Genomic DNA, 16,303 nt, shown 5'->3' with positions numbered 1-16,303 from the left:
AAATCCATATTGAAGGTCACTAAGTATCCTATGTTCATCTGCCCATATTTGTAACCTATTTAAAATCACTCTACCAATGATTTTGACTGTTGAGTCTAGTAATGATATAGGGCGATAGCACGCGCAACTAGTCCTATTGCCCTTTTTAAATATCAGAACTATAATAGACTCATACCATGTCGATACTAATCCATCTGCACAGGAAGCATTAAAAAGTTTAATAAGCAGTGGTGCCCATAGGGTCATATTATTCTTGAAAATGTCCACCGGAACACCGTCAGGGCCCGGTGCCTTTCCCCCCAGGCTAGCTTTGATGCTCAGGATCACTTCCTGCAGAGTAATGTTCAAAGTTACATTGGTATTTTGCCTGCTAGCCATGTTAACCAAAACCTGCTTTGCTTCCTCAACAAACGTTTCTTCTGTCAAGGTTGGTGCACTATATAGGGTTTCAAAGAACCTAATCCATTCAGTTTCGGCAATGGCAATCTCAATCCTTGCCCTAGAATTATCATTAAAAAACGGTGCATTAACTGCCTTCCAGAAGGTTGTCATATCTCGGGATTGGGAGGCATCACATAGTGCATCTCATGCTTCCCTCTTCAGGACATCCTTTCTCCTCTTTAAAGCTGCCTAAAAGCGAGGAAACTGGCCCTACGGCAGTTAGAACGCCACTGGCGCCTCGACTACAATCCTGAGCTAAAAAGGATTTATACTAAGGCGAGGAAGGAGTATATGACCGCCAATTCTGCTGCAAAGGCAGCTTATTTTTCATCCCGAATCTTGGAATCCACAAACAAATCTAAGGACGTCTTTTCCATTCTCAATGAACTGACAAACTTAGACACTGTCCGCCCCAAGATAATTCCCACCCAGCCTCTCTGTGACTCACTCAATGTTTATTTTACTGACAAAATATTGGACATCAAAGCCAGTATTCCCCAACCGGTGTCCCCTCTCACTTCTGGCATGACAATTAAGCCTAACCACAATACCCTCAGTAGCTTCTCACCTATACCCCCAGGACCAATTTCGGGAACTACTGACAAGAGTAAAATCCGGTGCTCCCTCAGATAGCTGCCCCCCTCACATCTTGAAAGAGTGTTTCTCGACATACCCAGCCCCTGCCCTTACACTCCTGAACAATTCCTTGACTCTCGGCATAGTCCCCTCAGAGTTTAAAGAGGCCACAGTCATCCAGCTGTTAAAAAAAAACCCGGGGCAGACCCAGCTTGTAAAGCCACCTTCCGGCCCATCTCCCATTTGCCCTATCTGGCAAAAGTTCTGGAGGCTCACGTGGCTAAATGCCTCTCTAACTTTCTTGAGGAGTCCTCCTGCTTTGACCCCCACCAGGCAGGCTTTCGGCCGGCACACTCCACAGAAGCAGTAGTCACCACAGTCCTGGATACGTTGCGAGACTGCGCTGACAGGCGCTCCCCACAGGCCCTGGTGCTCCTGGATCTATCTGCCGCTTTTGACACGGTCGACCATAACATCTTGGTCGACCGTGTCGAACAGGCCGGCATCCGGGACCTAGCGGCCTGCTGGCTGAGGTCCTTTTTGACAAACCGCAATCAAACACTACGTCTTGGAGACCTAGTGGGTGCCAAACAATCCATCACTTGCGGAGTGCCACAGGGTTCTTCCGTGTCACCTCACTTATTTAACCTATACATACTTCCCCTGATTCAGACTCTAAGAGACAAACAGGTGAGAGTCTTCAATTATGCCGATGATTTACAACTGCTTTTTACCATAGACAACACTGAAGACTCCATACTGCATTTTCAGTCTACCATGAGCTTTATTAAAACATTGATGGACCAGAACCAGCTTAAACTGAACCTGGGAAAAACCGAGTTAGTCCTGACCGGCGACAGCGCCAAGTACTGGGGCCCACACTCCTGGCCTTCTGAACAGGGCCAAGCTCCAACACCCACTCGTCGGCCAAAACACTTGGAGTCACCGTGGACTGTGATCTTTCACTGAAAGCACAGGTAGGTCAGGTGGTCTCCAAGTGTTTCTTCCACCTAAAAAAAATCCGGAAGGTCCATCGTCTACTTACGCCCGAGGCAATCACCTAGGTTGTGATCTCCACTGTCCTGTCCCATCTGGACTATGCGAATGCCATCTATCTAGGTCTTCCCAACTACCTATCCAAACGACTCCAGATGGTACAGAACCCTGCTGCGAGGTTAATCCTGAACCAACCAAGGCGGCAGGCAGCTATCCCCCTACTTAGGAAACTGCATTGGCTTCCAGTCACCCAGCACTGTGCCTTTAAAACCGGATGTATATTATTCAAATCCCTTTACTGCAAAAGCCCCACATTTATTACCCAACTAATCTCCAGATACACTCCATCTCGAAACCTACGCTCACTCCATCTGAGCCTCCTGCAGACGCCTTCTTTCAAACTTAAGCGTGCCGGAGGCCGTAGGTTCGCCACACTTGCCTCCTGCTTGTGGAACTCCCTCCCTCTGGAGATCCGGAATTGTCAAGACCTTCTTTCTTTTCGGAAAGCCTTGAAGACCTGGCTCTTCAGACAAGCATTTCAATAACTCAATTCTCTTCATCTATGTTCATGTTACTGCTGATCGCAGCGCCAAGAAACCAATCGGTGACAGTGCGCTTAAGAAATATTTTAATAACATAACATAACATATAAGCCTTATGCAAATCCCTGATTAAAATCTTGTCCTTATCAGGGGTATTTAAAGCACGTTTTAGGTTAGAGGTGAAGAAACTAAGTAGGCACTCAGGGAGACTGCCTCTGCTGGGAAGGTTCTAGAGGGTGCTGGTAGCTGATCGGTTGGAACTATCTTTTAGTTCTTTTCATATACTGAGGTAGATAGGCTACTAAGTTTTAGGCCTTTGGGCTTTTCTTTTAGCCTACTACTGTTTTATTAAGGCACTGCTTTTGTATTTTTTACCGTGGGACTCCCGCCTCGGCGACGGGGAATGATTCAGGCATGTGAATCTATGAAAGATACCCCAATACTGGATAAAATACATTCGCAAGTCTATTTTTTAAATCTCCCACTTCCCTGCTCAGACATGTATTGGTAAGCGTGACACCACCAGTGCACCATACTGCCGCTGTCCATCTAGGAGAGCCTGTATACCATAGCAGGCTGGGCTAATTCCCCCTGTTTGTTTACCACTAGAGGTCAGCATTAACATAGGAATAAACTAACCCTGGGTGGTGAACTCTGCTCCGGAGTTTTCCACTCCGTGGTGCTTGCGAAGGGCAGAAAACTCCACTCCACGGAGTGGAGTTTTCCCCTGCTCGCGATCACCTACGATAAGTTGGTGAGCAATATATGCCGCTCTGGCATAATTTCTACCGGAGCGACAGGAAGATTAGAATCAACGCTCGCGATCGCCATCGGTAAGTTGGCGAGCGCAAGCTACCGCTCGGGTAGAATTTCTACCCGAAAGGCAGGAAGATCAGAATGAACAGCAAATTGGACTGCACTCCTCTGCTTGCGGAACTCCGCAGAGTACTTTTGTCACTAGCTCCGCCCAGGCTTAGAATAAACATGTTGCTGGCGGGCACAGCGTTCTGTAGAGTGTGATTGAACACTAATAGATGTTGCTACACTCTTCAGTTTAGATACATACTAAATATTTTTCAGTCTACTAAATAGATAGTGCGATGTTCTTTTTTAAATCTATTAAGAGACTACCGGTTAAAATAGAATTTTTGATTTATTTTGTGGTCATATTGCAGATACCGTGGAAGACATGTGTGGATTACCAGACACTGCTGCTGACTACGAAACTGGGGAATTGGGTATGAGCTCCAACCTGTGGGGCTAAAAAACAGAGTAAAAGTCCTTTGCTGAATAGATTGAGTGACCTTGCATCCCGTTGCAGGAGGTGACGTAGCTTTAGGCAGTGAGGCAGCCCTTGGCATTATGAGGCATGTAGTCCCCTACAATGCACCATGCTGCAAGTGCAGAAGCACAGAAGTTAAAAAGGAACTACATGTCCCGAAAGGACTCCTGCAGCGTATGAAAGAGAAGAGACAAATGCATTAGCAAATGGGATTAGATCATCCTGTAGGGTTTCTACTTGAAATCTACCTCCTCATTAAGCTTTGACGTAGAGGCCATTAGGTGAGGAGGAACTACAAGCCAACATTTTAGAAGAAAAAAGTGGGAGAATTCAAAAAAATAATCAGGAGAATGTATTTCCCCCATTGACTTGTATTGAGGCCTGAACCGGGGAAGTGTCATGTATGGGATTTGGAAGTGTGCTGCTGCTGGATTGGATTTTATGGATCAATTCTGTTTATTGATATTGCCTTGTCAATGAATACACAGCATGTCGCTTACAACCCCAAGGGGCTGGCCGCGTTCAAACTTAAACAGCTAGACTGGTAAGTTATGCAACGTTTCGCCTCAAACCCTGGTAGTCTGTTTCAGGCATATAAAAAGTAAAGCCAAAACCCTCCCTCAGGGCTGGACTGGCCGTAGCGGCACCGGGCATTTCCCCGGTAGGCTGCCAGGGTTACGGGGCCAGTTTTGGGCCCCTGGGGGCCGATTTTGTTACAGGGTTGTTTTTGCAGCATAGCTGCAATATCGGCTGCTGTAACTAAATTGCCCGAAACCGGCCGTGGTAAACTGCTCGCCGCACCCTCAACCTCCTGGGGGGGCCAGCCGAGCACTTTGGCAGGGCGGTTTTGGTTCCCAGCTGGGCCCTGCCCTCCCTGTTCTCCTTCGGTATTCGGAAGATTCTTATTTACATTCCTGCAGATACCAGGAAAACCGTAGTTACATCATTGATTCAATCTAAATTGGATTATTGTAACAGCTGTTTGTAAACATGCAGTAGCAGTGCCTACAAAAGCTTCTGAGCGTACATAATTTAGCTGCGCAGTTACTGTCTAACATTCCCAGGTATAAATCTGTTTCCACTGAGATTCATAGTCTGCATTGACTCCCAGTTGCACAACAGATTGAATTCAAGGCGCTGTGCCTGGCTTACAAAGCACTAAACCACACAGGCCCTATCTTCCTGCAAAATCTCCTCGTCTGGTATGAACCGACCAGACATCTTCGCTCTTCAGAAGCCAAACTCCTGCGGGTGCCAAAGATTCAAACTTCACTCTGGGGTGGCCGCAGCTTTCGCTTTGGCACCTCCAAACTTTGGAATTCTCTTCCGAGTGAGCTCAGAAGTGCGAGCTCCCTCGCCTCCTTCAGAAAAGGATTGAAAACCTGGCTGTTCCAGAACTAGACGCCAGAGCAGGTCCACTTCTGTCCTCAGCACCAAGACACCTCCGGGTATATGTTTGCTTTATAAATCACAGTAACATTAACATTAACAAGGTAGAACGATCAAATATACAGAAAAACTACTAGCTGGGAATTATTTAAACTGGCTGAGGAACTGCAAGTATTAATCTAAGCCTGGGGGGATTTCATCCCTGGGATTCATCCTAATAATCGTAGGTAGACCGGCAAAGTTGATTCACAGACCTCAGAGGAAAGAATTTGAATAATGGGGGCTCGCAGGTTTGGGTAGGAAGAATAGCCTGGAGCTGATGCTAAGGATAGCTTCTCCATTCCCAGGATAAACCACAATTTATGTAACCAGGAGGTATGATCTGATGTCCCATCTGTGCCCCATAGGGTATGACCTGTGGAGCTGCTCCTAATGCGAAATCCATTTGCCTCCCCCTGTTAGAGCATAATGTAATGTAATGTAATGTAAGGTCCATTTATATCGCGCTAACAATCGCTCCAGGGAGCATCTTGGCGCCAATAAAGGGTCAACCAGATGATAAAGGTTGCCTTACTGCTTAAGGAGACCAAAACCGGAGTCACACCAGTGCTCTGGCCATTGAGTCTGGAAGATTGTAAATCCAGGTTTTCAATTGTTTACGGAAATCAGATTCCTTGTCCAGTGCTCTTAATGGAGGGGGTAGCGCATTCCATGCTTTGGCACCCAATACCGCTAGGGATTTACCCCCGCGGGTTTTGAGTCTGAAACTTGGAATGGTCAAAAGATTGGCATTTGAAGACCGTAGTGCGCGATTAGGACAGTATTTAACACATTTTTTTCTTAGGTACATGGGGCCTGAATTATGTACAGCGCGAAAGGTGATTGTCAATACTTTGTGGAGGACCCTTTTGGTTATAGGCAGCCAATGTAATACATTGAGGGCTTTGGTTGCTGAAGATTTTCTTGGCCATTTCAGAACAAGCCTTGCCGCCGCATGCTGTACCATCTGGAGTTTATGGGTAACCACCTTATTGGTACCAGCATACAGGCTGTTGCAATAGTCGATGCGGGAAGTGACTAATGCAATCGTGACTGTTTTCCTAGCTTCGAGGGGCAGCAAGTCAAAGAACTTTCTGAGCATTTTTATTACCCCGAAGCAGGTGCCTGCCACTTTTGACGCCTGCTGTTTAAAAGATAAGTCGGCGTCAAACTGTACCCCAAGGTTGCGAGCCGAGGATGTAGTGTGGGGTGGTATTTCAGCCTTCTCGGGCCACCACAGTCTGGGGATGAACTCATTATTTGGGCCTATGGGCATGATCTCGGTCTTGCCTGTGTTACATTTTAAGTGGTTTTTCCGCATCCACTCAAAGGTGGCCGTTAAGCAGCACTTAAGTTTTTCTTCCCAGACCTGGTTATCTTTGTCCATGACCAGGATCAGTTGAGTATCGTCGGCATATGCTATTACATCTATGCCGTAGGACGATATCAGCTGTATCAGGGGTGCAGTATAGACATTAAACAATGTCGGACTTAGACTAGAACCTTGAGGTACTCCCGTTGACAGTGGCTTCTCACTGGAACGAAATTCCCCTAAGGTCACCACTTGTCGCCTGTCACTAAGAAAGTTTTTTATCCACTCTAAGGCAATACCTTTGATGCCAGATGTTATTAGCCGGTCTATTAAGATAGCATGTGAGACCGTGTCGAAGGCCGCCGACAGGTCTAATAGTATCAGGACGGCCTTCTTGCCTTGGTCTAGAGCTGAGCGGATGGTTTCAGTAGTGAACAGGAGAGCCGATTCGGTGGAATGCTGAGTCCTAAAGCCAGCTTGGCTAGGGTGCCATGCCTCATTCTCTTCCAAGAAGCGTGTCAGCTGTTTGTTCACTGTGGACTCAGTGATTTTGCACAATGCTGGAAGTAATGAAATCGGACGTAGATTAGAGAGTGTGGTGGGGTCGGGGAGTTGTTTTTTTTGTAAGGGTTTTACAGCTGCCAATTTCCACTCAGGGGGGACGTAGGCAGTGGACAGAGAGTTGTTAACGATAGTATTTATGTCCGAGTTAACAATATCAGCAATGAGATGTAGGAGTCCTATAGGACATGGATCGAACGGTGATCCTGACTTGGTTGCCAAGATAGCCCGTTTTGACTCCTCCAGGCTGATTGTACGGAAAGCTGTAAGCTGAGGGACTTCCTGCCTAGTATTTTCTAGGTGAGCTAAGGGATTAGAGAGTCCGAGAATGGTATAGGCAGGAAACCTCAGGATGGAAGTATTAAAAGCAGAATTAATATTGTCTAAAACCTGGTTCTAATATCAAGGGAGCTTTGGGCAGTGCCATTAGAGATGGAGCAGAGTCCCTGTTCCTCCACAACCTCTTCAACAGTCCCCAGAGCACCCAGCATTCCACCTCTGAAGTCTATTCGGTGCGAGATACCAATAAAAAGTGATTCTGTATGCACATTCTGTGCTGACTATGATATGTGCTGTGTGATGTACCTAATGGAAAATGTCTTCCCATTCCTTAGTAGAAAGAGATCTGCCCAATTCAGTCTCCTATCTAAGTAGCACTCTGGATTTAGTTAGGGAAGTCCTACCGTCTAGTATGGTGTAAATCTCTGATTTAAGAGTCTGTTTTCCCTTTAAGAAATAGCCACCTCTCAAAGGGAGTCATTGTTTGGCTCACACCCCGTAGCATCTCGGATTCCAACACACAGTGTTGCAGTTTCAGGTAGGAGATTCTGTCTCAGTTAGCTAAGGAATAATCAGATTGAAGCTGCTCAAAGGGGATGAGCCTGTGTGTGTCAAAAAGTCATCCCACACATGTACAGCCCCCATCAATCCATTGTCAGAACTGCTCCAGTTGCAGACCAGGAGTAAAATCGGGCTTAGCGAAGATTGGGGTCATCGGGCAAGAGAAGATGGTCAGGCCTGCTTTATTTGCAACCAAGTCCCACACGTTAAGCATAGCACTTGTTTCCGGGAAGGAGTAGAGACTTGAGACTGTTTAAGGGGAAGCCAAACCTCTTTCCATACATTTGTACATGCAATGGAGTTATCCATAATGGGACAGGAGCTAACTGTTCCATTCTGCCAGAAATCGAAGTTGGAAAAACCAAAAGGGATGATGGACGGAGTGTTGACAATACAAACACTCAGCCCCAGTCAACTGATCTGGGTTTAATCCATCACCGTTCTTTAGCTCACTCCGCCACCCCAGTTCAGACATGGCCATATTCAAATCAGTCTGACCCTATGCCTCATGGGAACAGTCCAGCCCGAACTGCCAAGCCATGTCTTCCCTGGACCGGAATCAAGCTTCCCAGGACCGGTTTCTGGCATTACAGCCGTCTTCAGCCGGGCTTGCTTGAATCCAGTGGCAAAGTGAGCAAGGGACTCACGTCTGAGCATACCCTGCCAACTTAGGGCGAACAAAGAAAAACCAAAGGGGATGATGGGCGGAGCGTTGACAATACAAACAGTCACCCCCAGTCAACTGATCTGGGTTTAATCCATCACCGTTCTTTATCTCACTCCGCCACCCCAGTTCAGACATGGCCATATGCAAATCAGTCTGACCCTGTGCCTCATGGGAACAGTCCAGCCCGAACTGCCAAGCTATGTCTTCCCTGGATCGCAATCAAGCTTCTCAGGACCGGTTTCTGGCATTACAGCCGTCTTCAGCCGGGCTTGCTTGAATCCAGTGGCAAAGTGAGCAAGGGACTCACGTCTGAGCATACCCTGCCAACTTAGGGCGAACAAAGAAAAACCAAAGGGGAAGTCGAAGTTGGGCAGCCAGCTAATAGCAAAGTAGGTGGGGACCTGCTATATCTCCTTGTTTTGAGCAATACTTAAGGTGTTTCTTGCCCACTCTGAGCGCGGTAGCGGGGGGGGTCCTCTGGATTGAGGTTGCAGAAGTTGTCTGGAGGCTTGAGGCAGGTCGGGGGTCGCCGGATCTCGGGTCAGGATCGCCGGGGGACCTCCTCGTGGTGTTTTTCCACTCAAGCTCAGGCCGGGTTCGGCGGGTGCAGAGTGGGCTGGATTCACGGTTTCAGGCTGGCAGCAGAAGCTGCAGTTTAATCAAGACCAGTGTTCATGAGAGAAACAGACCTTAAAGGGAAGGCAGGTCCTCCGGGGTTTTTGAGGTTGCTGGCCGCTGGACACACAGGTGTTTTGCAGGAGCCGGTTCAAGAGGTGACAGGCCTGTAGGGCTGGGGCAAAGTCAGTGGGCGTCATCCTCTTGTTAGCTCTGCGTGGCTTCTCGTCCTTCTTCTCTTCTTTTCTTGTTATTGCTGGATCTGAGGAAGGAAGGTTCAGGGTGCCCCTAGATACTAAATTTAGGGGCGTTACAAGTAGGTAAAGGTCAGGGCCCAATGGGTCCCTTCCCTGGGATTGGGTACACCCCCTATTCTGCCACTCTCCTGTGGGAGAGGAGCAGGAGCCTGTCCCTGGTTGGCTGGGTGCCCCTCATCCTCAAGATGGTGGGGACTCAAGGTTGTGCTTCACCTCGCCTTCCCCTCCTGGTAGAGTTGGCAGAGGTGGGCAGACCTCTCTTCCTCACTTTGGGATAGATGTAGGTGGCTAAATACCGGTCGGTTATGGTGAAATTCGTTACATTTCACCGTTACCAACCGGTATTTAGGCATTTGAGATGTAGGGTAGATTCGGTATTAAGGAATTGGTAAATACTGATTCCTTAATACCGATTCCTTATGGCCTTGCATTTAAGGAATCGGTAATACCGATTCCATTAAATGCAATGTAGGTAGCACTTAAAACAGTGCACCTCAGCCTTAAGGAATCACTATTTACCACCAACTCCAAGTTGGTGGTAAATAGCGATTTCCTTTCAAAAAGCACTTTTCTGCTTTTTGAAATGTGCACACATCCATGCCCTTAGGGCATGCATGTGTGCCACATATGCACACATGCACATTTCAGTGGTGCAACAGGGTGTCCTTTGGACAACCTGGCACCCTTGAAATACCTCCTGGTATTACCAATTCGGTAATACCGAATCGGTAATACAGAATGTCTTCACATTCATTCCTATGGGTCTCCAAGCCCATAGGAATGAATGGGTAGGTATTCGTTATTACCGCATCTCAATTACAGATTCGGTAATAACAAATAATAAAAATTCGGTATTTGTTACAGAATTCTTACCTACATCTGAAATACCGATTCCTAAATACCGAATCTGTAAAATTCGGTATTTAGGAATCGGCATTTCCAAGTTACCTACATCTAGCCCTTTGTTTTTCCCTCCGGGTCTCCCGCCCAAAGAGAGGGGGGGGGGGGGGGGGGGGGTAGAGCCAGTGGGGACCAGTTGCTGAAAGCAGCAAAGGTTCTGGAGAGGCTCACAAAGGCGGCATGCCATTGAAGCTTCTCCTTCATGAACCCTGCCCATTCTGGGGGAGGAGGCTTGGCAGCTCGTACCAGGATGTGCACTGTTTCAGGTCCCCGAGAGCAGCCAGCTCTCGACCCAGGGGTCCAGAAACATGTCTGGTGGTGGCAGCCTAGACAGCCACTCAGTCAGGTCACTGGGTGTTGGTTGAGTTTCAGGGGGCATCTCTAAGATGCCCTCTGGCAAGCATTTTACATTAAATCCCACACTGGCATCAGTGTGGGTTTAATGTGCTGAGAAGTTTGATTCCAAACTTCCCAGTCTTCAGTGCAGCCATTATGGTGCACTGCATTTTGTAATGACAAACTCCCAGCACCATATACTCTTAATGGTGCACCTGTACCCTCACCACTGGCATAGGGCACTCAGTTAGAGGGGTGACCGATGTATGCCAGGGCAGTGTTTTGTGGGCATGGCACACAGGGATGTGTGCCATGTCGACTCTTCACTTTGTTCTGTACCAAGACACACTGCTTGCAAAGGCAGTGTGCGAGTGTCAGGGTACAGGGCCTCTAAGGGTGGCACAATAAGTGCTGCAGCCCTTAGGTGCCTTCTCTGATCACAGTGCCCTGGGTACTTGTGGTACCATTTACCAGGGGCTGACCTGTGGCTAGAGATGCCAATTAGGTGTAGGCTTCAATGCAGTTTTAGGGAAGGAACACAGACCCTGGTTCCTGATTGGCAGGAGCCCAGGGCACACTCAGTAAAAGTACATCAACAATTCAGTGAAAAGTGGGGGCATACCATGCAAGAAAGAGGGCACTTTCTCACAGTGGGTGAATCACGAGTTTGGCAGTGCTCCCATTCTGCCAAGCTCTAAATTACCTCCATTGTCCTCTCGAGTTAATTTATTATTAAGACCTGTCCACATATGCCTTTTCAGTAAACTCATGTTTATACACTGTTTTCAAGATCAAATTATGTTTCTATAGGTACATAGCAAAGCATGCCAAACAGCAGAAAGGCAGAGTCCTCCTACCTGTACAGCTGAGGGCATGATTGCTTCAATGCTAGGGATGACAACCCCAACCTGTTCTGGTTCTTCAGCTTTGTTTTCTTCACCAGATCCCGCACTCTCCCCCAAGGGTGATTTTCAACCTGTGTAAATAAAATGTGAATCTCTTCAGTGGCTGGAACACTACTGAATGGCCTCGTTCCATAAGCCCAAAGACAAATATCAAGCAAACGACAGTCGCGGCCAGGGCAGGTAAGAACGGTGAGGCGGGGTGGGGGTAATGAGTCAACAGACGATGATGAATGAATATATTATTAAAGAAAAACACTTACCTTGAGGTCACGCATCATTGCCTAGGTGATTTTTAGGTCTCACCTAGTGTTACAGCACGTGCGCTGCCCTCTTTGCGAGGCATGCAGTATACACTATAAAGTGGAAGCTTTCTGGAAGCTAAGCTCCCTCTCTGCCCATCTTTGTGATTGGCTTGCATTGTAAATGCTGCCTTTTGATTGGTTTTAGGCTTGTTAGTGCCTCCTCCTGACGGCCATGTTGTCATTTGTATCCTTCCCTGGCTATTGGCCCCTTTACTCCAACACTATTTTCTGCCCTGTGTTCCCCCCCAAACCCTCCAGCAGTCCGTGACATCTCGCCTCCCCCTCATCCCCCCGCACTCCCATTCGTGCCTTCTTGGATGCCTGCACTCCCATTTACAATGCAATAGGTCTTGCGTAAATGTGAGTCGTATTGCATTGCAAGTGCATGTTTGTCATGGAATTTGCTGGGTGAATTTGCACTCTTTTCTGGGCTAGCGAGCTGCTGATGGCTATCTTACGCTTGCGCAGTGAACGCCTCTCCCCCCACAGGCAGCCCAGCCCCCTTTCTGTTATATTTTCTACGAACCTCCTCCTCCTGTGTTGGGCGCCGGGTCTTACTCATTTGTATAATATTGAACTTTGGCTCTGCTTTATGCGTGACAGTTTTGGTTGGTAGTGACCGAAATTAGACTGTCAGCTTTAAGACTAAACATAGTCAACAGACAACTCCTAACAAATACTTAAAAGCCCAAACATTGTCACAAGATGGCTACCACTTACGAGTGCTCAAAGGAGGAACTTGAGCCGACAGTCCCTTTTCTCTGTTTTGTGCTTCAATCGTGAGGCGATGCCTGGCCAGGCATAGATCCATTGGGCATGTCTGACTCTGCAGTATAGTAGGTGGTGGGTTACAGCTGCAGGCGAGTGGGTGCATTACTTCAGCTACCCTAATCTCAGCATCGGACCAAACAGTCACGCGGCCTGGCAGCAGGTAAATGGTTTGCTGTTTTTAAAACAGAAGATGCACTAATAGAATGTCAACTGTAGGCAAACTTCTTTCCGTGGGCACCTCCATGTAAAGGTTGCTGTCGGTGCTTAGAAGCTTTTCCAGTGTACCGTATGCGCCTTTAAAAACTACCACAGAGTAGTTTTTGGGGAAGAAAAACGCAAAACGCAAATCGTATGTAAACTCCCTCAAAACTCTCCACATGGAACAGTTGATTAGCATATTCATTATCAATCAGTAATGTTGTTGGTATTCTTATTCATTATTAATATCAGTAGCGTAATTTGGAATTAGTAGTAGTAATATTATCATTACCACCAGCCCAGTTGAACTACCAAAGGGTTGAGTTACGGTTATAGCGCTTAATGCCGTGCATGTCCGGCCTCGAGGCACCGCGCCGGAAGTAGATGCCAAACCTGTCAATGCATTCTCCTGCTCCCTAGAGCTCCCCGCTTCAGGCGGGAGAAGGGCATGAGATATTGTGCAGGCACTGCTAGCCATCCACGGTCCACCGAGAGAAGTCAGGGTATGTAAACACACCATGCTGCCCTGAGCCAGTGAATTCGGGAAGGAGATTTTTACCGAGGGGAAGAAACCGCAGAGGGATGCCTATGTTCACGGGCAGTGCTACAGAGTGCTCTCTGCCCTGTACGAATATCAGGATATATTGTGATAGAATGTTGTTTTTTGTAAGGCAAGTATTTAGGCGTGGGGTAAATCCAGCCACAGGTCACGCCTGCGGACCTTTCCGATGAATCGTCCTATCATAATATGCATGTTACCTTATAGGGCAGGTCACCTCTAAAGGACACCAAGTTCAGACCCTCGGTGTATTTAAAGTGTGCCCCCTATATAGCGAGAGACACCGTAATGTTTTCTTTACGATGTTTCAGCACCCAGGCTAATGTGCTGCATAGCTAAATACATATAAGGTCCCAAAGGCGAGACCGATTGCATTGCAAATGCTTGTTTGTTTTATTTTCCATAGTCTTTGCCTGTCGACTCGCCCCACTGCCCTCCCTCCGGCTCCACTGCCTCACCACTCTTACCTGCACCGGCCGCCACTGATTAATACATCAGAAAACCATAGGGATCTAGGGCCAGATGTAGGTGGCCATTTACCGGCCGGTAACGGCTGATTTCGGCCGTTACCGACCGGTAAATGGGTTTTTGGGATGTAGGGGACCAATTTTACCGATTCGGTAAATTTACCGATTCGGTAAATTTACAGAATTGGTAAATTTACCGAATTGGTAAAATACCAAATCGGTATTTTTACAGATTCGGTAACTTCTAGATGTAGGTGGGACTCTTCTGAGTCCCAAAGGCCTTTCAGATTCGGTTTTTTACCACCCAATCCAATTGGGTGGTAAAATACTGAATCCAGGTGTGCATGCACATGTGTGCATGCACACCTATGCCATGTGACAGACAGACATGCCCTTAGGGCATGTCTGTGTGCCACATGGCACACATGCCTGTATTTGGGGTGCTAGAGGGTGTCAAAGTGACACCCCCTGCACCCTTGCTGGAATCGGTATTTACCGAATCGGTAAATACCGATTCGGTAATGCCCATTGATTCCTATGGGCTTCAACGCCCTTAGGAATCAATGGGCGTTACCGAATCGGTATTTACAGAATCGGTAAATACCGATTCGGTAATGCCCATTGATTCCTATGGGCTTCAATGCCCATAGGAATCAATGGGCATTACCGAATCGGTATTTACAGAATCGGTAAATACCGAATCTTAACGATTCAGTATTTACCGATTCTGTAATACCTACACCCCCCCCCCCCCTCTATTTTACCACTTCTTAAATACCGAATCGGTAAAATTCGGTATTTAAGAAGTGGTAAAATAAAATTACCTACATCTAGCCCCTATTTCGAATTGGGCCAATGCGGTACACCTTCTACAGTCTGCTGTATTTATAATGCCTCTTAATAGAGTGCACACATTTTGGCGGATTTGCTGCATCAGCCCAACCCTAAATAAGGCACCTATGGCTAGATGTAGGTAATTCTATTTTACCACTTCTAAAATACCGAATTTTACCGATTCGGTATTTAAGAAGTGGTAAAATAGAAGGGGGCACATGCAGGTATTTCAGAATCGGTAAATACCAAATCTGTAAGATTCGGTATTTACCGATTCGGTAAATACAGAATCGGTATCCCCCATGCATGCACATCTGGATTCAGTATTTTACCACCCAATTGGATTGGGTGGTAAAATACCGAATCTGAAAGGCCTGCGGCACTCAAAGATGTGCTACCTACATGTGCTTTTACAGAATCTGTATTTTTACCGAGTCTGTATTTACCGATTCGGTAATTTTACCGAATCTGTAAATACAGATTCGGTAAAATACAGATTCTGTAAAGCATGCTCCTACATTAGAACACCCTAATACCGGTCGGAAACGGCCATTTCCGACCGGTATTAGGGCTCCTACATCAGGCCCCCAGTTTGGAGGTAAATACAAATGATAATGAATAGTCTGAAAACTGAAAATTAACTTAATAATGCACTTTTCAAAGATAACAAAGAAAACCACTGTCATAACTTCCCTTCTCCATCATTATACTCCCAATAAGCGACTTAACCCTTGTGAATTCTACGAGCTGAAAACAAGGGAGTTGGCACTTTTATATTTCCTCTTTCCATCACAGCATAAATATGAAAATGTGTATTATTATTTCAAGAGCTTTGCTATAACTGAGAAGAGACAGCTAGCCTTTATAAACCTCCCAATAAATAAATACGCATGGGAATACTGGTTGAAGTGAAATGCGAGATTAGGCTAGGCATCCATTGTTTAATGAGCAGTTGTCAAATGAAAATAATCTTTAGAAACACCCATGTTCACTTTTATACATGAGCATCAGTCCCCAGAAGTAGGAACGATCTAAAGTTACATGAAAAATATCGAATATCATTTCGTTTTTTTTTCTTCATGTTTCCCCCACCGAATTTATTCTGTTGAATTAACACATCGTACACGTCTTCTGGAAAATGACCGTTCCAAAAAATGTGCTCAGGAAGAGAAACCCACAGGCAATACATTATTAAGACCTGCAAATCTCTAGAATCCTAATTGTTTTTGTCATATTGCTATCCAACCAGAAATTGAGTCCATTCGAATTAAGAATGTGCTCATTTGTGTTGAATAGTTAAAAAATGAAAATCTACTTTTATTTCTCTCCCTCTCTTCTTTTTCCTATTCTCGAACATGAGCTTCGATTGGAATTCCATAGAGCATATTATCAAGCCCATCATCTCCACTTTATCGGCAGTTTCCTGCCGATAAAGCGGCGATAATTTTATTGTCCAGGCTTGATAATATGCCCCCTGGTCTTAGGGGCATATTATCAAGAACAGGCGATTTAAA

At 46.5% G+C, this 16,303-nt stretch overlaps 1 protein-coding gene across 1 annotated transcript in view; it reads right to left on the bottom strand.

Moving 5' to 3' along the window:
- Window positions 1–16,303, bottom strand: part of LOC147711671 (uncharacterized) — an 860,812-nt gene that overhangs the window by 170,689 nt on the left and 673,820 nt on the right. Inside the window, exon 6 of the mRNA XM_086922385.1 lies at window positions 11,611–11,729. Within this exon, the coding sequence (XP_086778511.1) occupies window positions 11,611–11,729 (119 nt within the window). The remainder of the gene's footprint in view (window positions 1–11,610; window positions 11,730–16,303) is intronic.

This window comes from Lissotriton vulgaris, chromosome 5 (assembly GCF_964263255.1).
Source record: "Lissotriton vulgaris chromosome 5, aLisVul1.2, whole genome shotgun sequence".
Taxonomy (NCBI): domain Eukaryota; kingdom Metazoa; phylum Chordata; class Amphibia; order Caudata; family Salamandridae; genus Lissotriton; species Lissotriton vulgaris.
The sequence above is the reverse complement of the archived record's forward strand: the minus strand, read 5'-3'. Positions and strand labels throughout refer to the sequence as shown.